Source organism: Salmo salar, chromosome 19 (assembly GCF_965601325.2).
Source record: "Salmo salar chromosome 19, fSalSal1, whole genome shotgun sequence".
Taxonomy (NCBI): Eukaryota; Metazoa; Chordata; class Actinopteri; order Salmoniformes; family Salmonidae; genus Salmo; species Salmo salar.
Window position 1 is genome coordinate 62160450 of NC_138309.1, and position 22503 is coordinate 62182952.

At 43.9% G+C, this 22503-nt stretch overlaps 2 protein-coding genes across 4 annotated transcripts in view; one reads left to right on the plus strand and one right to left on the minus strand.

Moving 5' to 3' along the window:
- Positions 1-6899, minus strand: part of LOC106579191 (alpha-1,6-mannosylglycoprotein 6-beta-N-acetylglucosaminyltransferase B) — a 47753-nt gene extending 40854 nt beyond the window's left edge. Inside the window, exons 1-4 of one of the 2 annotated variants that reach the window (XM_014158861.3) lie at positions 6637-6899; positions 5003-5142; positions 2973-3024; positions 1927-2048 (exon numbers count right to left, since the gene is read on the minus strand). In XM_014158861.3, the coding sequence (XP_014014336.1) occupies positions 1927-2048; positions 2973-2998 (148 nt within the window). In that variant the 5' untranslated portion in view covers positions 2999-3024; positions 5003-5142; positions 6637-6899. Of the gene's footprint in view, positions 1-1926; positions 2049-2972; positions 3025-3498; positions 3721-5002; positions 5143-6636 lie in introns of those variants that run through there. The other variant, XM_014158860.3, reaches the window with a different exon arrangement.
- tbc1d24 (TBC1 domain family, member 24) lies at positions 5861-21086 on the plus strand. 2 transcript variants are annotated; one of them, XM_014158864.3, is made up of 7 exons: positions 5862-6094; positions 8535-9648; positions 11489-11647; positions 14602-14665; positions 15068-15163; positions 18182-18449; positions 18725-21086. In XM_014158864.3, the coding sequence occupies exons 2-7, from the start codon at positions 8654-8656 to the stop codon at positions 18886-18888; spliced, it is 1746 nt and encodes a 581-aa protein (XP_014014339.1). In that variant the 5' UTR covers positions 5862-6094; positions 8535-8653; the 3' UTR covers positions 18889-21086. The 2 variants fall into 2 exon arrangements, with proteins under 2 accessions (XP_014014340.1, XP_014014339.1); XM_014158865.3 differs by lacking the exon at positions 11489-11647 and having other exon boundaries at positions 5861-6094.
- The last annotated feature ends 1417 nt before the right edge of the window (positions 21087-22503 follow it).

Consider the following 22503-nt stretch of genomic DNA (forward strand, 5'->3'; position numbering starts at 1 on the left):
TGGTCCACCCACACAGACAGCGTGGTGAACAAGGCGCAACAGCGCCTCTTCAACCTCAGGAGGCTGAAGAAATTTGTCGTCACCAAAAACACTCACAAATTTTTATTGATGCACCATCGAGAGTATTCAGTCAGGCTGTATCACCGCCTGGTACGGCAACTGCTCCGCCCCCCGTAAGGCTCTCCAGAGGGTGGTGCGGTCTGCACAACGCATCACCAGGGGCACACTGCCTGCCCTCCAGGACACCTACACCACCCGATGTCACAGGAAGGCCAAAAAGATCATCAAGGACAACAACCACCCAAGCCACTGCCTGTTCACCCCGCTATCATCCAGAAGGCGAGGTCAGTACAGGTGCATCAAAGCTGGGACCGAGAGACTGAAAAACAGCTTCTATCTCAAGGCCATCAGACTGTTAAACAGCCATCACTAACATTGAGAAGCTGCTGCCAACATACTGACTCAAATCTCTAGCAACTTTAATAATAAAAAAATGGATGTTATAAATGTATCACTGGTCACTTTAAACAATGCCACTTTATTTAATGTTTACATACCCATCTCATATGTATATACTATACTCTATACCATCTACTGCATCTTGCCTATGCCGTTCGGCAATCGCTCATCCATATATTTATATGTACAATTTCTTATACACACAAGTGTAAAGGAATGAATAAGGTAGTTGTGAAATTTTTAGATTACTTAGATATTACTGCACTGTCGGGTACTAAAAGCACAAGCATTTCGTTACACTCGCATTAACATCTGCTAACCATGTGTACGTGACCAATAAAATTTGATTTGATTCTTCAAAGGGTTCTCCTATGGGGACAGCCGAGGAACCCTTTTAGGTTCCAGATAGCACCTTGTTTCTAAGAGTGTAGACATAGACCGCCCAGTATAACGGTCGCTAGCCAAACATACTGTAAAACAAACATCACATAATGTCGTTTGTTCCACTTCCACTCAATGCCACTGGCTGACCTAAAGCAGTAGTCCTTTTCCTTGTTTGACGAACCCCATGGTATACATAATAAGCGTACAGCAACCTAACCAGCCAGACTGCAGCAGACGGCCAGAAAAACAAGTCAACCAGGGGCGTAGTAAAAAGTAAATGTGTGTTTAAGAGGCCTGTCAGTTGGGCTTTAAGGGGCTATTTGGGAGGGCCGATCAAGGACTTCCTGATTGAGACATTAGCATTTGCACAAACGTAGAGAGGTCTATAAAATGTTGGGCTGGCCTGGCGCTGAATAGCTAGTATTGAGCAAACGTGGTAATCGGACAATAAAATAGTACTGTAATATTTTGGGCTAGGGTGTCGTGGTGTGGGGTTACCGGTGTGTGTGTGTGTGTATACACACTGGTTATAGACCCACAGGGAGGTTGCAGATGTGGGGTCCAGGAGTCTGAGGATAGGGGTTAAACAGAGACCCCTTTGGGATAGGCTACCTATCCAATGACACATACAGGAAGGAACCCTATGATGGTGATGTCACCCCCTATCCACCCCCTGCCTGTTTACTCAGCTGACAGTTACGGCATCACTCCTCACCAACCATAGGACTACAGGAAGGAGTGGCAAAGAGAGAGAGAGTCCACACTAGAAAAGATCTTATCACAGGTGTCAGTCAGCATAGTTCTGTCATGTAAAGCATTTCACTATCTTATGTATTCCTCGAGAGAGAGTAGGACCATAGAAATACAGTATAATGACTGTAGATTATATTTCTATGCTTGGGACACATTACATTTACATTTTAGTCATTTAGCAGACGCTCTTATCCAGAGCAACTTACAGTAGTGAATGCATACATTTCATACATTTATTTTTCTCCATACTGGTCCCCCGTGGGAATCGAACCCACAACCCTGGCGTTGCAAACACCATGCTCTACCAACTGAGCCACACGGGACACTTACCCTGTTCCTCAGGAGACCTCCCTGCACCTGCCGGCTCCTCTCTGGTCATCTCTGGAGGCACCCAGAGGCTCTGCAGCAGCAGGGTGAGCAGAGAGACAGAAAGACACAGCACCAAGCAGCCACTGGAGACAGACAGGAGGACAGACGGACATGGGTTAGCGTTGGGCTTAGCAGAAATCATCACTACACTAAACTAACTACCTCTACTCGTAATGTAATTGCAATGAACTTATATTTAGCTTCGACACATGGTATCATATTGTGTATCATGTAGTGCCACGTAGAGGGGCACCAAGTTTGCCCAAAAGTCATGTAATTCGTTGTGCTGATCTCCGTGTAGTCTCAGCTTGTCCTGCACTGAGCACATTGAGAAGAGGGAATTAACTTGTTCCATGGACAGACTTCAAATTAGAGTGTTTCTCTTTGTCATAACAAACAGCTGGAGAGTGACGTGCTGTCACGGTGTGAGAGCGACTTGAGCAAGCGACTCCTTTGGGGTTTGGGTTTTTACTGGGGCAGAAGAGGACTGGGCTTTTCGTCGGAGCAAATCGTCTACGAAGAGTGTGTTCCAGAAGTGAAACGCACTCGGGCCAAGCCAAACACACGGCCAAACTCAGCACTCAAGCCGATTCAATTCAATTCAATTCAATTGTATTTAGTAAAGCTCTCCATATAGAGAAATCTGTCAAAGAGATCTCAGCGACTGGCCCGGGTATTTGCGAAAACATCATCCACTATAGGGCTACCAGCGACAAAGAAAATACTCCAAAATAACAGTTACAGGATGACACCACATAGTTCAACACTTAGTAAGTCCATTGTTAGTGGGTCCAACAGTCAGTCAAGTCTATATTATAGTCCATTTACCGTATGTTCAGTCAACTCCTGATAAGTGCGATGTAACTGGCATGACAAACATGCAATATACACATGCCGATATCCAGAGATCTGAACACTTATCAGATGTGTTTATAAGGAGTCAACCGTATTCCTACACAGCAGATCTAGTCTTAATCAATCGTTAGGCTTTTGGAATGATCCCTTACCTCCGGGGTCGCAGTGTAAAACGCATGATCCAGAGTCAAGATGTGGGCCTGACTGTCAAAACAGAAAATCATACATTAGAAGAAATAAGAGTTATTATCAGTCAATAGTGCAATAATTTGGAAAAAGAAACGCAAAGAGATGCTGCCTCTAGTAATCAATTATTTTATTTTTTATTTTCACTGTTCTCAACAGTGAAGATAAGGCAGATAGGGTCAAAAAGGTTTCCTTTGTGTACAAGATCACCATTCAGTCCAAAACGCCACATCACGGATAGTTGGATCATAGTTTCCATTTACACTGACGGGAATATATTAATCCCCTTCCATATTCAGTCATAGTTTTGACGAGGCGTAAAAGTGGCTCAACGTGTGTCTTTGTGTTTCCTATTCAAAGTTAATGATAGACTGATAAATGTCACAAACTGTGCCAATACTCCAATCCCTCTCTCTCCATCCTTTGTTTTGTTACTCTGTGTGGTCTATAAGCCAGAGTTATAAAGACATTGGAACAGCAAGGCGTACTCACCGATTCAGCGCGGACACACACACAAACACACACACAGACCACACAAACACTCTAAGGCTCCGTCACGACCGGGCGGCAACCTCCTCCATCGCTCCCTCTTTCAAAAAAGACCTGATAAAAAAAATCTGGAGAAAACGCGGGGCTGGAAAGTCTCATTTGTTTTTTGTCTCTTTCCCTCCTTCTCTGGCCTCCTTTTCTCCGTCCCTAGGCCTCTGGGTAGGCATCCTGCGGTTGTCAAGGAAACCTGATTCCCCTCTTGAGAACACAATACCCATGGTGCTGCTGGGGCCATTCACAGATACAATAGAGCTCACGCTATTGGGTGACACAGCCTCTTTCAGCCCTACCGCCCAGAATAAAAAGCCCTATTTGTGAATGGAAACACAACTGAACTGGGGACTCTACTTGCTACCCCAGCCTATTTGAATGTCTTAGAGGGCATATTATGAGATTTAACACATAAATTAACTAATTTCATTGTCAAAAGCAAGCAAATAATAAAAACACAACGTTGTGCCTTATGATAGGCTTGCATATCAATAATACTTCTCTCTATTATTCCAGTTTACTCACACACACACACACCACTTCAGGTCGCACACATAAGACTTTTGAAGGACATCTGACCTTTGAAATAGCAGAGGAGAGGAGTTTAGAATGCAGGAGACAATTAGTAGTTGGACAGATATAGTATGTGCAGTTCTTCATGCAGCCTGAAGAGGGCAGCCTAGTCCCAGTTTTGATAGGCCTATTTCCTGTTGTAGGTTGGTAATGATCCTTCTTTAGGTTATTTTTGTAGGAGAAACTCAACTACCATTAGAATGAGAAGACTAAAGATTATATCCCTTTCAGTTTGTATCCACATGTTTAAAGTTTTTAGTGTAATGAAATAAGGAAATGAAACTAATGTCCCATTACCACCCTCCCCTGATCGGAGGGCAACTTTATCAATGTGAAATGTCAATGTTACTTTAATGTCAAAGGGTCTTTATAGTATGTATAATATGGTCATTGTGACAATTGCACCGAAACTGGTAATGCAATTAACATTGAACGTCTTTAGGTTCAACTTGGCAAACAAACATCTCACTTAAGTACGTCCGACCTTGACATCAGCACTTGACGTCAAACCTTTCTTCGAACACCGCAAGGGTGTGTGTGTGCACGTGTCCATGTTTGTGTGCGTGTGTACGTTCCTGCATGTGTGTGCGCGCGCCTGCCTTCCATAGGTGTGATGTCACAGTGTGTCGGAGCGGAAGGATTTGATGAGCATAAACCCCCCCATAAGCTTGGACCTCAAGGCTTACTGGCTTTAGATCCATCTGTCTCGCTCTCTCTCTCCCCACCTCAATCTCTCACAGAACAGTGGTATTCTCTGTCCAATCAAATAGCTCTGAGGTTAAAGCATGCTATAGGCTGAGGGTCGGTGTTTGTTGTGCTTGTATACAGCACTAAATGTACTGTAGCCCTAGCGCGATAGTCAGCGTCCTATGGATTAGTGTACCTCACATGATATGAATGCTGTCCACTCCTACAGTCATGTCTGTTGGACTGATGCCAGCAGCTGGCATGTAACAAAGGCTCCATTAACCAACTCCATGGTCATAGAAAAGCTGGCTTTGAGACAGACAGGACAGGGTAGACCTGAAAAGACAGGTAAACACAACAGAATTATACAGAGTAGAGAGGGAGTACTGTTGTGGACAGTGTATTTATTCTATGTCATTATTGTGAGTCATATGAGTGGGTTATCATCCACAAAATACAGTATGTCTAAGGTCTTCTCAGAAAAGCGCATGATGGAGTGGACATAGCGTGGACATTTGGCAATTTGTTTTTTCAAGTTTCATCACACACATAGGCCTACGGGTCAGCTTGTTGTTGTTGCAAGAACACCAAATGAAGAAATGAACAACATAATGAGAGAATACAAAGCAAAAACACAAGGCCAGAACCATATTGGAGTGGCAATGATGGCCTAATTGAGTTATCTGTAATAACTGTCATGTGCTGGGCGTTGTTTTTGGCGTGCGCTTTTGAGTAGGAGGACAAAGCAGGGTTTTGTTAAAATTGCCTGGGTGCCTTCCAGTCCTTTTCCAGTGCCCGTAACTACTTTGACAGACATCCAGGCCTGTAAACAAGGCTTGATGAATCAGATGATATTGCCTCTATTCCACCACTCCCAACTGGCTCACTCACAGTAACTCTGACGTTGCCTAAAACAGCAGTGGCGCATCTTGTTTTTTCAAAATCTTCTCAAGTTCTTTGCACTATCATGTTTGGTAATTAGATTTTAAATGGTAGGCTAAAGGTTGTTGCACCCTGCTACATGATTTGTTTTAATGATTTCTGGACTTGTATATAGCTAAAAGGTTTCCCCTCCCCATTTAAAGCAGAGGACAGTGTAATTTCATATATCGAATAAAGCGTAAAGGGGGGGGAAATGGCATAACAAATCCCATATGAATTGCATTCTACACTCACTCCGCCATATGGCTCCTGCTAGTAGCGGTTACAGGAGTAGAGATACTGCGCATGTCCGAAACTGACAAATATGAATGCAGCTCCAACATCTCAAGACATCTGACCAAACCAGGTAGGGTTATTTCATATCTTGACAGGTATTTCTCATGTCTTGTTGTTTCTTCAGCAGTTATTAACACACATGCGCAGTCCTCTTGCCCTTATGCACCGTGATAATATTAGTTAGCCCGCTCGCAATGCAAGTTCAACAACGACCAATGTTGACAGTGAGGAAGAGAATTTGTCTCGCTATCTTGTCGCTAGTTAGCTAGGTGCTAGCTGGCTAACTATCTCTCGGCATCTGAAGAAAATGCTTTATGGTCGTAGCAAGTTCTTTGACGTGATATAACTAGCTAGCTATTCTAGCTAATGTTATGCTACGCATTGACCTGGTGAGAACACTGACCAGACAATGGACCAATGTCAATTGCTAACGTGAATGGAAGGAAACCGCTTTGTTAGCGCACGTTCTGTCCGCATTGCTAGCTAGCGCTACCTGTCACCTTTGCCAGGGTTACCACTAGCTATCAGCTTTCACGGCGTTCGCGGGTTCTAGCTAGCCGACCAACTACATTTAGACCCGTTTTATTCCAGCAATATGAATGCATTTCTTACCCAGCCCCATATAGCTATGCAGAGTTGTGGTGTCGGCACCTTGTCGCCTGTCAAATGAATTATCCTAGTCAGTGTTGGCTAACTACGCTGAACAAAAATATAAACGCAACGTGTAAAGTGTTGGTTTCATGAGCTGAAATAAAATATCATATACACTTTTTCATACGCACAAAAAGCTTATTTCTCTACATTTTTTTGCATATTTGTTTACATCCCAAGTTAGTGAGCATTTCTCCTTTGCCAAGATAATCCAGCCACCTGACAGGTGTGGCATATCAAGAAGCTGATAAAACAGCATGATCATTACACAGATGCACCTTGTGCTGGGGACAATAAAAGGCCAATCTAAAATGTGTAGTTTTGTCACACAACACAATGCCACAGATGTCTCAAGTTTTGAGGGAGGGTGCAATTGGCATGCTGACTGCAGGCGTGTCCACCAGAGCTTTTGCCAGATAATTTAATGTTAATTTCTCTACCGTAAGCTGCCTCCAACGTTTTTTGTTGTTGTTGAGACTTTGGCACTAGGTCCAACAGGCCTCAACTGCAGACCATGTGTATAGCGTCCTGTGGGCAAGCAGTTTGCTGATGTCAACATTGTGAACAGACTGTCCCATGATGGCGGTGGGGTTATGGTATGGGCAGGCATAAGCTACTAACAACGAACACAATTGCATTTTATCTATGGCAATTTGAATGCACAGAGATACCGTGCCCAGATCCTGAGGCCCATTTCTTTTAAAGTATCTGTGACCAACATATGCATATCTGTATTCCCAGTCATGTGGAATCCATAGATTAGGGCCTAATGAATTTCTTTAAATTGACTCATTTCCTTCAATAAAATGTAAATCAGTAAAATCTTTGAAATTGTTGCTCCCAAGTGACGCAGCGGTGTAAGGCACTGCATCTCAGTGCTAGAGGCGTCACTACAGACCCTGGTTCGATCCTGGGCTGTATCATATCTGGCCGTGATCGGGAGTCCCATAGGGTGGAGCACAATTGGCCCAGCGTCGTTCGCGTTAGGGGAGGGTTTGGCCGGGGTAGGCCGTCATTGTAAATAAACATTTGTTCTTAACTGATTTACGTAGTTAAATTAAAGGTTAAATAAATATTTTTGTTCAGTATAGCTAGCTGTCTTGATCACATTAGTTGTTATCATCAGTGTCCCTTGCTGGCTGATCCTACACACAGACAGTTAATTTTGCATAATAATGCAGTTCTTCAATATAGTTGAAATCTATAGCCAGCTAACTAAAGTAATTTAGTTTTAGCTGGGGGTGGCACTCAGCTGCATCTCTGTACCTGGGATTGCAGCCCTCTGGCTTGAAGTCAGTGACCCAAGATGATCCCATATTGTAGTGTTGTTCAGTTCAATAATTTTATCAGTTTCTGTCATGCAACATCATTTTTCCTTGCTGCTTAAAACTATAGACATATTTACAATCCTTTGCCCTTAATTGCTCACTCAACCTATGCCCTGAGGCATGGCTGTTTAGACTAGATGGTTGTGACTAGATGTAGTACAGCTACGACCAGAAGTGAGTTTTCGTAGCAGGAGTGCATTTTAGCTAACCCTATTTCTAACCTTATCCTAACCTGCTACGTTAATTCTCCTAACCTGCTATGAAAAAGTAACTTCCGGTCGTAGCTGTATAGTACCTAGTCAAAACCAGTCTCAGCCGGTCAGGGCAACCTTAACCTATATAGCCAGTGTAGGTTGCATATTTTTAGCCTACATCAAAGGTCTTATTCTGCAATCGCTCACATACAGGCTAGCTTATACAACATTCCCTTTACTTTGTCCTGCCCTCCCCCTGCATTAAGTTCCAAATAGCCTGTCAAGCAAACCCATATGTTTGTAACAATGTTATCTCGTTCTTTTCCCCTCTCTGCAGTAAACATCATGGGTGGTTGAGAGACACCCTGGACTTATTTGTTGTGAAGAGGACAGAAGGCTAATTAGGCTAAGCTATACTCCAGACCCCTCAGCCGCAGTCCAGAACATACTGCAGCCATGGCTGAGGAGGACTACGGCTGCTTTGTGGACTGGACCCAGATGGGGGACCTGGCCAACAGCAGTGGCCCCTCCAAACTGGACGTCAAGGACCCAGTGGAGCTCAAGAAGCTGGCCAGGCAGGGCCACTGGGCCAAGAACCACAAGCTTCGTGCCCAGGTTTACCAGCAACTCATCAAGGCCATCCCCTGTCGCACCGTCACCCCCGACGCGGAGGTCTATCGTGACCTCATGGGGGACAGCACAGGTAAAAAAGCCTCGTCCGTCATCCCACTGCCGGACTTTGTGGATGGCAGCGCTGTTCCGCACTATTGCCTCAAAGCAGACGCAGTGACCACCGTCCACCGGGTCATCTCCTGTCTGGCTGGCCAGTTCCCGGACATCTCGCACTGCCCGGCGCTGCCGGCCATGACGGCCCTCCTGCTGCACTTCAGTGCCGACGAGGCGCAGTGCTTCGAGAACATCAGCCGTCTGCTGGCCTGCAACGAGCCAGGCCGACGCTTGGTGGACCAGACCTTCCTGGCCTACGAGTCCAGCTGCATGACCTTTGGCGACCTGGCCAACAAGTACTGCCCGGCCGCCCACAAGTTGATCGTGGCCACAGCTCAGGACGTGGTGGAAGTGTACTCGGGCTGGCAGCGCTGGGTGCTGGGCGACCTGCCCTTCAGCCACGTGGCCCGGGTACTAGACGTCTTCCTGGTGGAAGGATACAAGGTGTTGTATCGCGTGGCCCTGGCCCTGCTCAAGTTCTATCGCAAGCAGAAAGCCGGGGCTGGAGCTGGAGCTCAGCCATCAGAGGGCCAGAAACAGGACTCTGCAGAGGTCAAGGCGGAGATCCAGGCCTTTGTCAAAGCCATCGGCTCCAGCATCACCCCGGACAAGCTGCTGGAGAAGGCCTTCTCCATCCGCCTGTTCAGTCGCAAAGAGATTACCCTCCTGCAGCTCGCCAATGAGAAGTCGCTGCAGCAGAAGGGCATCACCGTCAAACAGAAGAGGTGAGTGAGGGCTAGAGAGACAGCATGAGCCATATTGGGTCTAATTGAAATTGGAGAGTTAATTTACTTCTAGAGAAATGATTGTCTACAACGCTGTCAATGGATATCAACGAGGCAGTGCTATGCTAGCTCTTTAGCTAATGGCAGCGTAAATAAACATTAGACAAGGTTCTATGTAGGACTCCCGAGTGGCGCAGTGGTCTAAGGCACTGCATCGGAGTGCTAGCTGTGCCACTAGAGATCCTTGTTCGAGTCCAGGCAGTTGCAGCCGGCCGCGACCGGGAGACCCATGGAGCGGCGCACAATTGGCCCAGTGTCGTCCGGGTTAGCAGAGGGTTTGGCCGGCAGGGATGTCCTTGTCCCATCTCGCTCTAGCGACTCCTGTGGCGGCCCGGGCGCAATGCACGCTGACACGGTCGCCAGGTGTACGGTGTTTCCTCCGACACATTGGTGCGGCTGGCTTCCGGGTTAAACGGGCATTGTGTCAAGAAGCAGTGCGGCTTGGCGAGGTCATGTTTCGTAGGACGCACGCCTCTCAACCTTCACCTCTCCCGAGTCTGTACGGGAGTTGCAGCGATGAGACAAGACTATAACTACCACGAAATTGGGGAGAAAAGGCGGTTTAAAAAAAAAAAAAGACATGGTTCTAAGTTCAAAAGCCATGAACCAAATCAGAATGGTACGCTACGAATGAGAGGCATGAACCAAATCAGAATGGTACGCTACGAATGAGAGGCATGAACCAAATCAGAATGGTACGCTACGAATGAGAGGCATGCACTCCAAAAAAATGTGCATGACAACTTTAGCCACCAGTGAGGGTTATGTTTAGAAGGGATGTGACATTATGCATTTCAACTAACTCTAACCCTTTTCCTAACCTTAACCTAATTCTCCTAACCTGCTATGAAAAGTAACATTTTCGGCATCCCATCTAGTCAAAACCACCAGTGAAAAGTGTCCGTCGTTCCTGGCTATATAAAGCCGGTACGACCTGCCGCTAAAATCATTTGGACACCTGCCGCTAAAATCATTTGGACACCTGCCGCTAAAAGCATTTGGACACCTGCCGCTAAAAGCATTTGGATTAGTTAATTGATTTTCTGTTTTTAGTTCACTCACAATTTTTCCTGTTGTGGCTGTCTGTGTGGCTCTTTTCTCACCATTCTGTTCATAGTTTCCCCCCTTTTGTTTTTGCTGTCCATTTTCCATCCACCGTCGTCTTCTGTTTTCACCTTGACTCCTGTGTCCATGTGTCTACTGCTCCTCCATTCTCCCATTTGCACTTGGCTCTGTTAGTCTGAGGTAGGTGTTTCTCTCTCTCTCTCTCTCTCTCTCAGCTCTCTTTCTTCACCTGTTAATACTTGAGCTGATCTCCCTCATTAGTGATAAATTGTGTTAGAAACCGTGTCCACATTCTCTGTAAACTATAATTTTATAAGTGACCAGGAAAACACGATTTGGACATAGAACACACTACCATAGGCAAAATCAAGAAACGGTGTGCTGGTTTTTGCTTCTCGTTAACACTCAATTGAATAGGTCTAAATAAAGTCCCAGACTGACTACAGTGCTAGACGGTCCAATCACCTTGTTGAAGGTCTGAATTAGGTGCTGTTGGTTCCAGCTCACGCTGTGACCCTTGAGGTCAGGAGTTGTACAGTTACTACTACAACAACCATGACATATCCAGACAAGCTCAGAAAATACTGTATTAACCTTCCATTACCACAACCTCATGGCCCTACATGCTGTACAAAGACTTTGACTGACCGATCAGGAGTTTGTGTGTTACTGACAAAGTAGTCATCTCCTTCCTGCCCGGTTACCATGGCTACAGGCGCAACGTGCAGCTGGCTCTGAACCCGGACACCTTCTCCTCGGAGGTGGTCAGCGCCAAGGAGATGAGGGACATCTGGTCGTGGATCCCCGAGCGCTTCGCCCTGTGCGAACCGCAGCTTCTCTTCACCACGTCCACCCACGGCTGCAGCCTCAACCGGTACCCACTGCCCACTGTAGTACCCACTTTACCAGTCTCACTTTAGCCACTCACTGCAGCCTAGGCAAAGCACCAGGGGTGTCAAACATACCGATCCGATGTGGGCCGCAGGTGTTTTCTGGGAGGAAACGGTCTCCGTCTACATTGAAATACCTAAAACCAAATTGAAAGTGTGTGGAAATGATAATGGACCTACATTTTTATACAGTCTCTACACTGTCCAGCTTGCTAACAGTCACCGAAACAAAAGCTAGACAGTCAGGGAGCATTGATAATTCCATTTACTAGGCTATTTTTGGCAAATTATAATCAAGTTTCAGTGCGGTCCTTCGGACCTCAGTGGAGACCGAAATAAGGTTGATACCCCTGCACTCTACAGTTTCCTGTACACATTTTAACCTTAGTCTCAGGTTCCACAGCAACCTAACCTTAGAGAGACAACTAAGATTGGGTTATAGCAACATTTTCATATCATCGAGATGCTATATCACCGCATATATGCAACTTTAGCGCTGATATGCGATTTAATATTGCAGACATGATTATGTCGCAGATATGCGATAATATTGTCGGTATGCTGTAATGTACCCAAGCAACTGATATTCTGCCCACTTTATTCATCCCCATTGGTACACTTTACCCTGCACTGGGCCCAATTTACCATACAGCTTACTCTACATTTCGCCACAGTCTTGGCTACCATGCCTACTTTACCACAAAGGGGCAATTTGCGATTGGTACGTCAATTCTTTTACTTTTAAATGTGTATGTATACACACTACCGTTCAAAAGTTGGGGTCACTTAGAAATGTCCTTGTTTTTGAAAGAAAAGTAAAAAATGTTGTCCATTAAAATAACGTAAAATTGACAAGACACCTCACAAGTCTCAACGTCTACAATGAAGAGGCGACTCTGGGATGTTGGCCTTCTAGGCAGAGTTCCTCTGTCCAGTGTCTGTGTTCTTTTGCCCATCTTAATCTTTTCTTTTTATTGGCCAGTCTGAGATATGGCTTTTTCTTTGCAACTCTGCCTAGAAGGCCAGCATCCCCGAGTCGCCTCTTCACTGTTGACGTTGAGACTGGTGTTTTGCAGGTACTATTTAATGAAGCAGCCAATTGAGGACTTATGAGGCGTCTGTTTCTCAAACTAGACACTAATTTACTTGTCCTCTTGCTCAGTTGTGCTCCGGGGCCTCCCACTCCTCTTTCTATTCTGGTTAGAGCCAGTTTGCGCTGTTCTGTGAAGGGAGTAGTACGTGTTGTACGAGATCTTCAGTTTCTTGGCAATTTCTCGCATGGAATAGCCTTCATTTCTCAGAACAAGAATAGACTGACGAGTTTCAGAAGAAAGGTCTTTGTTTCTTCTGGCTATTTTGAGCCTGTAATCGAACCAACAAATGCTGATGCTCCAGATACTCAACCAGTCTAAAGAAGGCCAGTTTTATTGCTTCTTTAATCAAACAACAGTTTTCAGCTGTGCTAACATAATTGCAAAAGGGTTTTCTAATGATCAATCAGCCTTTTTAAAATGATAAACTTGGATTAGCTAACACAACGTGCCATTGGAACACAGCAGTGATGGTTGCTGATAATGGGCCTATGTAGATATTCCATTCAAAATCTGCCATTTCCATATAATAGTCATTTACAACATTAACAATGTCTACACTGCATTTCTGCTCAATTTGATGTTATTTTAATAGACAGAAAATTAGCTTTTCTTTAAAAAACAAGGAAATGTCTAAGTGACCCCAAACTTTTGAACGGTAGGGGGGGGGGGTGTGTGTGTGTGTGTGTGTGTGTGTGTGTGTGTGTGTGTGTGTGTGTGTGTGTGTGTGTGTGTGTGTGTGTGTGTGTGTGTGTGTGTGTGTGTGTGTGGAGATATATAGATTAATATAACTTAGAAATGCCTCATGAGCTTAGTTCAATCATCTCTTACCCTACCAGTCCCCAAAATATAAGCTTGTTTTACTCCATTGTTTATAAATGTAATTGTACACAAACACTTCATATCCTAAAAACATGCTTAAAACTATACATTTTGATATCATGGCTGGTCAGCCATTACATCTGTCTATTAATTTGAGACCGGTTACATTTCTCCAGCCCCATCCCTCAACTATTTACCAAAACAGTGGCGGGACTGTCACTTTGTTATTGTTTGAACTGCAGATTGCCTCTTTAAAGGAGGGGTAATGGAATGACTTGGACAGTAAGGTCACCCATTTATGTCTTTGTGTTCAGCAGCAATAGCACTAGAATATAACTTTTGTTTAGTGATGAATCAGCAATGGCCCTTGTTCAATATTCCCTTGCCCTTGTACAGCCTCGGGTACTAAATCCATCACCCTCGGGCCAAACGGAAGACTTAGTTTAGGGTCATATTCATAGCTCACACAGAAACAGAATCTTGTTTATAGAATGCAGACCGTAGCCTGACACTTTTTCCCCAGGGCCAGGTTTTTATGAAGGATCAATACTGTAGGTTTAGTTAATATTTACCCTCCTGTATTGGTTTACTGCTCATCAGCTGAGATACAGGTGAGTATCAGAGCTATCCAAAATATATCACTAGGGGCCATAAAGACTTTCATTCAGCTAGTGAAAAAGGCTGATCTTTGACTTAAATCCACACATTTGTTTTTTCAATAGGAATGGGTTAACTTTCTGAATTATGCTACATAGAAATCATTGACCAAAGAGAGACTGCAGTATGATCATAAAACCAAGAATGAATGTAATCTGACCTTGCATGGAATGTATCGCACTGTAGGCTAAACGTAATGTTGTCAGTTAAAAGGGCCCCCTTCCTTTTTGCTTCTCATCTTTAAGATGCAGCATGATTGTTAAAGGGAAACTTATGTGTGTTTTTCTTCTGGTTCATTTCACACATGCATACATGGCCAGATTGTGTAAGTGATGTGTAATAGAGGTTGTCCATTCCTTTTGTCCCAGGTTTTACGCTCATGTTGAAGGGTATGAGCCCACTCTGCTACTCATCCGGACCTGCGAAGCTGATGTAACGACCACACACACACACACACACACACACACACTTACACATTGTGTGTGCGTTACCACCCTCATGTAACAGTATAATGACAACCACGGCAATAGACAAGTAACTCTCGAGCTCACATTATTATGACACTGAAAACGTAAGCATGGTGTTTTAAATCTACAGTTTTTCAATCATATTGATATGGTGAAGTCGCTCTGGATAAGAGCGTCTGCTAAATGACGTAAATGTAAAGACCTATCATTTAATGACATCTATGAATACATGTACAGTATGCAGTATCTACTTTTTATAATACTGAAATTTGAGTGACATTGTCCCATCCTTCTATTTCCTATCCAACTTCTCCCCTTGATTCTACTGTAATACACCCTCTCACCATGCCCTGTATTGTCTGTCCAGGTATGTGGAGCCTTTCTCTCAACCGATTGGGAGGAGCGCAAGCGAGGCGGGAACAAACTCAGCTTCTTTGGGACTGGAGAATGTTTTGTCTTTAGGGTGAGTTGTGTTTATTTCCCTATTTACTTAATTTTTCTCATCCAATTACTTTTGTGGAGCAAGGTTATTATAGTAAATTAAAACTGAAACTAAAGTAAAAACTACAATTGGAAAAACTATTTAGGAAACTGAAATAAAATTTGGAAAAACAGTTGGAAAAACAAACTATACTGAAACTTTTGTTGACTGCAAAACTAACTAAAATAAACATCATCAATTATGTTTAAAAAATATATATATTTTGCTTTGTGCAAAAATCAAGTGCAGTTTCAAGCTTTTTTTATGGGGTTTTTGAGCTTCTGAAACTGGCGGGTAAATGCTGCCAATATATGGCAATGTTTCAAATAGGCCTAGCTTGTGTATCACTAGCTAAGAGGGAAGAAATCCAAGAGTGAGTGCGGAGCATGAGCGTGAACAATGGCGGCAGCAAAACCAACACCAGCAGTGGTCGGTCGCAAAAGGCAAAGCCCCGTATGGGATGATTTTGAGTACATTTTTGGAAAGGCACTGCATCGCAAACCCTGGTTCGATCCCAGGCTGGCTTCCGGGTTAAGCGAGCAGTGTGTCAAGCAGCAGTTCGGCATGGCGGGGTCATGTTTCGGAGGACGCATGGTTCTCGACCTTTGCCTCTCCCGAGTCCGTACGGGAGTTGCAGCGATGGGACAAAGCTGTAACTACCAATTGGATATCACAAAAAATATGGAAAAACCCAACCAACCTCAAAGTTAATCTGAACAGCACCCACAAAGAATGTCAGGATAAAGACAAGAATTTTGGAATTCGATCAGGATTCGACTGAAATCACATTTTTTGTGAAATGCTTACTTATAAGCCCTTTCCCAACAATGCAGTTAAAAGTAAGAAAATGAACAAATAGATAAAATAGTAACGCAATAAAATAGCACACTAAAATAACAATAACAAGGCTATACAGGCTATATACAAGGAGTACCGGTACTGGAGCGAGTGTACGGCAGTACGAGGTAGTTGGGATGTTTGAGGTAATGTGTAGGTTTGGTTAGGTGATTGATTGATTTGATACTATGTACATGTAGGTAGGGGGTGAAAAGAAGAAAGTCCAGGGAGCCATTTAATTAACTGTTCAGCAGTTTTATGGCTTTGGGGTAGAAGCTTGGAGCTCCGGTACTGCTTGACGTGTGGTAGCAGAGAGAAAAGTCTGTGGTTTGAGTGGCTGGAGTATTTGACCGTTTTTAAGGCCTTCCTCTGACACCGCCTGCTATAGAGGTCGTGGATAGCAGGAAGCTTGGCCCCAGTGATGACGAGCAGTTGCCATACCAGGGCGGTGATGCTTTCAATGGTGCAGCTGTATAACTTAATGAGGATCTGAGGGCCCATGCCAAATCTTTTCAGCCTCCTGAGGGGGAAGAGGTGTTGTCATGTCCTCTTCGCGTCTGTGTTTGGACCATGATAGGTCGTTAGTGATGTGGACACGGCAGTCTCCACTACAGCACCGTCGATGTGAATGGGGGCGTGCTCGGCCCTGCGTTTCCTGTAGTCCACAATCAGCTCCTTTGTAGACTCCTGGTATCATATGAACACACAAGAGGTGGACATTTTGTAGAATTGCAGGAAATAGGCTTTAAAACTGCATTTTCTCTTTGCTCAATGGCATAATGTGTAGACTGGCAGAAAATGAGCTTCAAAACTGCTCATTTTTCTCTCTGCCATCAAGAAGGGTGTGACTGGGGTTTGCCACCTAGGAAATTTGTGTGACCGGACCATCTCAAATAGTACTTGAGTACCCCTGCTATTTATTTATTTTACCTTTATTTAACTAGGCAAGTCGGTTAAGAACAAATTCTTATTTACAATGCCGGCCTACCGGGGAACAGTGGGTGAACTGCCTCGTTCAGGGGCAGAATGACAGATTTTTACCGTGTCAGCGCGGGGATTCTATCCAGCAACCTTTCGGTTACTGGCCCAACGCTTTAACCACTAGGCTACCTGCCGCTATAGGCCTACAACACATAGATGGCTCCTAGCCTCCCATGCATAAGGCTACTTTCTGTCCCAAACACTAAAAGTGAATATTAAACCATATGAAATAGAAATGTTTGAATGAAATCTAGTAAATGAAGTCTGAAAACTAACTGAAACTAAACTGAATTTCAAATGAAAATCCTAAACAAATTTCAAATGAAACTAATATAAAATCACAACTATAATAACCTTGTTGGGGATTAGAATGTTATGTGGATTCTTTTGGGTGGGTGCGTCCCATATAATTTCACCTCCGAGGTAGCAATTTGTGACTAAGAGTGGACACCAGGGGGTGCCATTTACAAATAGTTTCTTCATCCGCTGTCACAATAATAAGCCTCCTTGTCACCAGTCTGGCCTCCACCCACTCTGAACAGAAAAGCATATCACGTCCAAAACACAGTATTTCTTCTTGAGTGATATAGCTGATCATTTAACAAAAGGTTTTGTACATTTTAGAGAGGTTTTGCCGAGTGTATCTGGGTCTAGAAATAGCCTTCTTTCAACTCCTTTTCCATTGAATGAATTATTAAAGTGTTGTGGTGAGGATGATGCACAGCTATGTGCTCTGACCGTCTGCCTGTGAATACCGCCCTGCACAGGCAGAAACACACACTCATCGGAAACCCCTGTAACTGGAGCCGAACGGTACCGTAGCACTTGATCCTCACTTGACACCACGTACATAAAAAAAAAAAAGTTAGTTATTTAGCAGACTCTCTTCTTTTTCGTACTGGTCCCCCGTGGGAATCGAACCAACAACCCTGGCGTTGCAAGCGCCATGTTCTACAAACTGAGCCACACGGGACAGGAACACGGAACAACACACTGTAAGATGGGGATCGAGATCTATTAGACATGCACGGGGAGAAAAAAACGGGGAATGGAAAAACAGAGTCTTAGTATCCAGTTTGTGTCTGGATGATTCAAGGTAAACCCCTCAAGTGTGTGTGTGTGTATATGAAAATAAACACTCAGACGTGATCAATGATTGTTACTCTCTGTTTGTCCATATAGCTGAAGCCGGAGATGGAGAGGTACGAGTGGGTGGTGATCCGCCACCCAGAACTGGCCTCCTCCATCAAGGCCCAGAGCAGTGAGGACCCTGCTGAGGACGAGGCTCCCACTGACGGGCAGAGCTCTGATGACAACAGCCTCCCCGTGGAGAGGCCGGCCGCTGACCCCTCTAACCGCCTGTCACCCTTCCTCTCGGCCCGACACTTCCACCTCAACTCCAGAAACACCTCCATGTTCATGGCCGGCAACGTTGACTCCATCATAGTGGGTGAGTGGAAATCCGTCCTTCGTAACCAGCGTCTTGTTCTTAATCAAACAGACTGTCCAGAGTGAGTAGATTGTCCTCATCAATGACTGATGTAGACCTGACAATGTTGCATTTAAACTAACATCTAGGAACTGAGGATCCCTGTGGCCCTTGCCTGTGCCTCTCCTCTCCCTCAGCGTCTCTTTAAAAAATGTTTTGATCTCTCAGATCCAGTGCACTCGCCTAGATTCAGCTCATTTTTCTGTCTTAACTCCTGCTGTTCTGTCTCCTGCCAGGGGGAGGAGAGGGCAACGCGCTGTACATCGACGGCGAACTGAACCACGGACGCACAGCCCGCTGCACCACCTTCGACAACCCGCCGCTCTGCTCCACCGAGAGCTTCCAGGTGGCCCTGCTGGAGGTGTGGGGCTTCCAGGACGCCATGGCCTCAGATAGATAGACACATACACACAGTTAGAGATACATACATACACACACACACAAACCCTACCAAAGGCCTGATGAAGGTACCTGCAATATCAGAACAAACCCCTTTCCATCCAGCAAATTAATTTATCCTTTGAATTCTATACATAAATGTGAAATATTTGTAATTATTAATGTAAAACAAGTATCGTATTCTGAAAGTATCTTTTATTTGTGATTATTTTTTACAGATGTTTAATTGTTTTATTACTCTTTTTGTTGACTCTCATTCGGGGGATTTTAAAGACAAAAAGCAGCTCTGTTTTAAAAAGGCTTTGTCTGGCATTATTATCAAATGCCATGGTTTTACACACTCAAGTAACTTGTTTCATTTCTATATTCACTTTATATCCACTCATTAATTTGTGCAATCTGGTTAGGCACCAAACCAACCGCCAAAATTGTAGTTAGTAGGCCTATAAGTCTAAGAACATATGCCGTCTACCCAGCTGTCAGAGAACTGGGGTCTATGAAAATGAATTGCACAAAGTGAAGTGTGTATTCGGTAAAGAATGTTGAATTGTGGGGTCTTTGCAATGAAAATAGCAGAGTTCAAGTAATGCAGTCGTGACCTAAGTCGTGCCAGGTTTCGTTGTCTTTCATCAAGCCCAGTTATGCTTTTCCCTCTGACTGTACATATCTGGGAGTTATTACTCTATATCAGATTAACTGTGGTTCTGTTGGCCGGATACTTGTGTAAACGTGACGTTTCAGTGTAGCCTGGTCCCAGATGTCTTTGTGCCGTCTTACTGAACCATCTCCTATGGTCATTCATTGTCGTAGCAAACATGACAGTTGGCTATACGGTACAAACATCTGGGACCAGGCTAGTTTCAGTCTGGCTGTTGTGCAGGCCATATTCTCGCCAGATGTACTCTTGCTTCTGCACACAGCAGTAAGTTAGAAAAAGACCCCTTTTAAAGTATGCGAATATTGTTCTTTGAATGTTTTTTATTGATACTGTAAAAGTGTGCGATGAAGACCATATCCATGTCCCTCTCATTTAGGTTCACAACCTGTAGTTAAACTATGTGTAAGTAATGCAGCATTCATCTGTCTTTCTCTATCCGTCCCTCTCCTTAACTCTGAAACATTATCATCCAAAAAGGAGCAGAAAATGTAAGTTATTTGGCAGACTCAACTGTATATCATTGAATATCTGTGTTGTGTTGAAGTCCTCCAGTGAAGTATCGATATAAAATAAATACAGATGTATCAAATATGTGAAAGTAATACACTTTGAAACAAGTGATATATGTCTTTGTCAGGTTTTATTGTACATTATTTTTCACTTTCATTGTTGTTTTTTTGCTAGCTTTGCACGCATGTGCCCCTACCCATTCGACTGTTCTTTCTCCATGACTATGGGGTGAAAGGAGGGTAGTAGTTTCTTGAACCCTGTCACATAAACGTGTCAGTTGCCTTTCACAGTCCCAGAATCGAACCATTAGCCTAGCCTGACGACTCGCGCTCTATTCTTCCACTGCTCTGTGGTTCGCGACATGCTTTAGTCAGAGACTGCCATCATTGAAGCCGTTTGTGGTGACGAGGGCACGAGGGGTGTTGTCCAAAACAAAGTCATCAGCGACTGGATCGGCACTAGCCAATAAGAGTATCACATCCGATGGCGAATTTTCAAACCGCTGTTTTACCCAAGTGTGTTCTGGCTCAACCCATCAGATTCTGGACCAATCAGGTGGCCCCGAATGTGTTTGCATTCGGTGAAGGGTCAGTGAGGTACTCAGATCCAGACACACTGGGCGAGTTTGCGTGGTAAGGCGGAAGTCGAATAGAGTCGGGGGAGGTACACGAGAATGGCAGACATGTTGTTTGCCTTTTATGCCGATGAAGTTGATGCTCGTGAAATTCCACTTCTACACAAAGCTGAACGTGATCAACATGTTCCAAGGAATGAATATCCTGATAAGGAAATGAGATACCAGCCCAAGCTCTTTCACAAGTCTTGTTTTATATTTCTGTGATGGTTTTTCACCAAATATTACCTGGTAGTGAGTGCATAGGCTTCTAGAATGAGAACATATCAGTTTCTTTTTGCAGCATATGGAATTTACTCTGTTTGTCATTACTTCATGCCCTTGTACCTTCCTCATTATTTGTGATTGTGCAACATGGAATTGTAACAGATGTCATTAAATGGAGTCCACAAAGCTTCTTAATGTATGGTAATTGATTGCATGTTGGTATCACTACAGGCTGTAGTGTATTTCTTTCATTCTCAACCTTTGTTGCTTTTGTCAGTAAGCATAGCGTAGCCTAGTGGTTAGAGCGTTGGACTAGTAACCGAAAGGTTGCAAGTTCAAATCCCCGAGCTGACAAGGTACAAATCTGTCTTCCTGAACAAGGCAGTTAACCCACTGTTCCTAGGCTGTCATTGAAAATAAGAATTTGTTCTTAACTAATAAAATAAAGAACAGAATTTGATTCAATCAAAACACTCACTGTACAGAAAAGTATTAGACTATGTGTACTGTACATAAGTTACTGGGTAAACAATATGAAAAGGATTAGACTACATGTACATTAGTTACTGGGTAAACAATATGCCAAGCAGTCGACTGCACTTGGTGTTGACCCTGCGACTGGTGTCTAGGGTACTTGCTCATTGAGAGCCGATTTCCCAGACAGATTAAGCCACTAAAATTGCCAGTGTAGAAGTTGCTTACAATATGTATTCAATTTTATTCACACTTAATAGACAATCAATGAATTTGTTTGGTGACAATATTACAAACCAGACAAATTGTAGGCTATAACATTACAGTAACATCTAGATTGTAACGAGTGCGCTGCGAGTCAGGAAGCAAGTTCAGGGAGTGAGTGTTTTAATAAATAAAAGAAACAATGAACACGAAACACACCGACATGAAAACAGAGTCAATAACACCTGAGGAAAGAACCAAGGGGAGTGACAGATATAGGGAAGATATAGGATGTTGACATCAGCAAACCGCTCGCCCACACAACGCCATACACGTGGTCTGTGGTTGTGAGGCCGGTTGGACGTACTGCCAAATTCTCTAAAACAACGTTGGAGGTGGTTATGATAGAGAAATGAACATTAAATTATCCGGTAACAGCTCTGGTGGACATTCCTGCAGTCAGCATTCAAATTGCACGCTCCTTAAAAACTTGAGGCATCTGTGGCATTGTGTTGTGTGACAAAACTACACATTTTAAAGTGGACTTTTATTGTCCCCAGCACAAGGTGTACATGTGTAATGATCATGCTGTTTAATCATCTTCTTAAATTTGCCACACCTGTCAGGTGGATGAATTATCTTGACAAAGACGAAATGCACAACATTTGAGAGAATTAAGCTTTTTGTGCGTATGGAACATTTCTGGGATGTTTTATTTCAGCTCGTAAAACATGGGACCAACACTTTACATGTTGCGTTAATATTTTTGTTCAGTGTACATTAGCTATATTGTCGCAAGTAGGATATTTCATTTATTTATGTTAGAAATGTGGGTCACATGTAGGTCTATGTAATCAGATTGTAAGGATAAAGATGTAGTTAAGATTTAAATAGTCGTCCACCCAAAACAGTAAACATACATTGATAAT

Bases quoted from the DNA above. Each gene is read 5' to 3' on its own strand.
- tbc1d24 (XM_014158864.3), top strand. From the start codon at position 8,654: ATGGCTGAGGAGGACTACGGCTGCTTTGTGGACTGGACCCAGATGGGG. The intron at 11,648-14,601 runs GTACCCACTGCC...CTTTTGTCCCAG, and splicing joins CACGGCTGCAGCCTCAACCG to GTTTTACGCTCATGTTGAAG. The intron at 14,666-15,067 runs GTAACGACCACA...TTGTCTGTCCAG, and splicing joins TCCGGACCTGCGAAGCTGAT to GTATGTGGAGCCTTTCTCTC.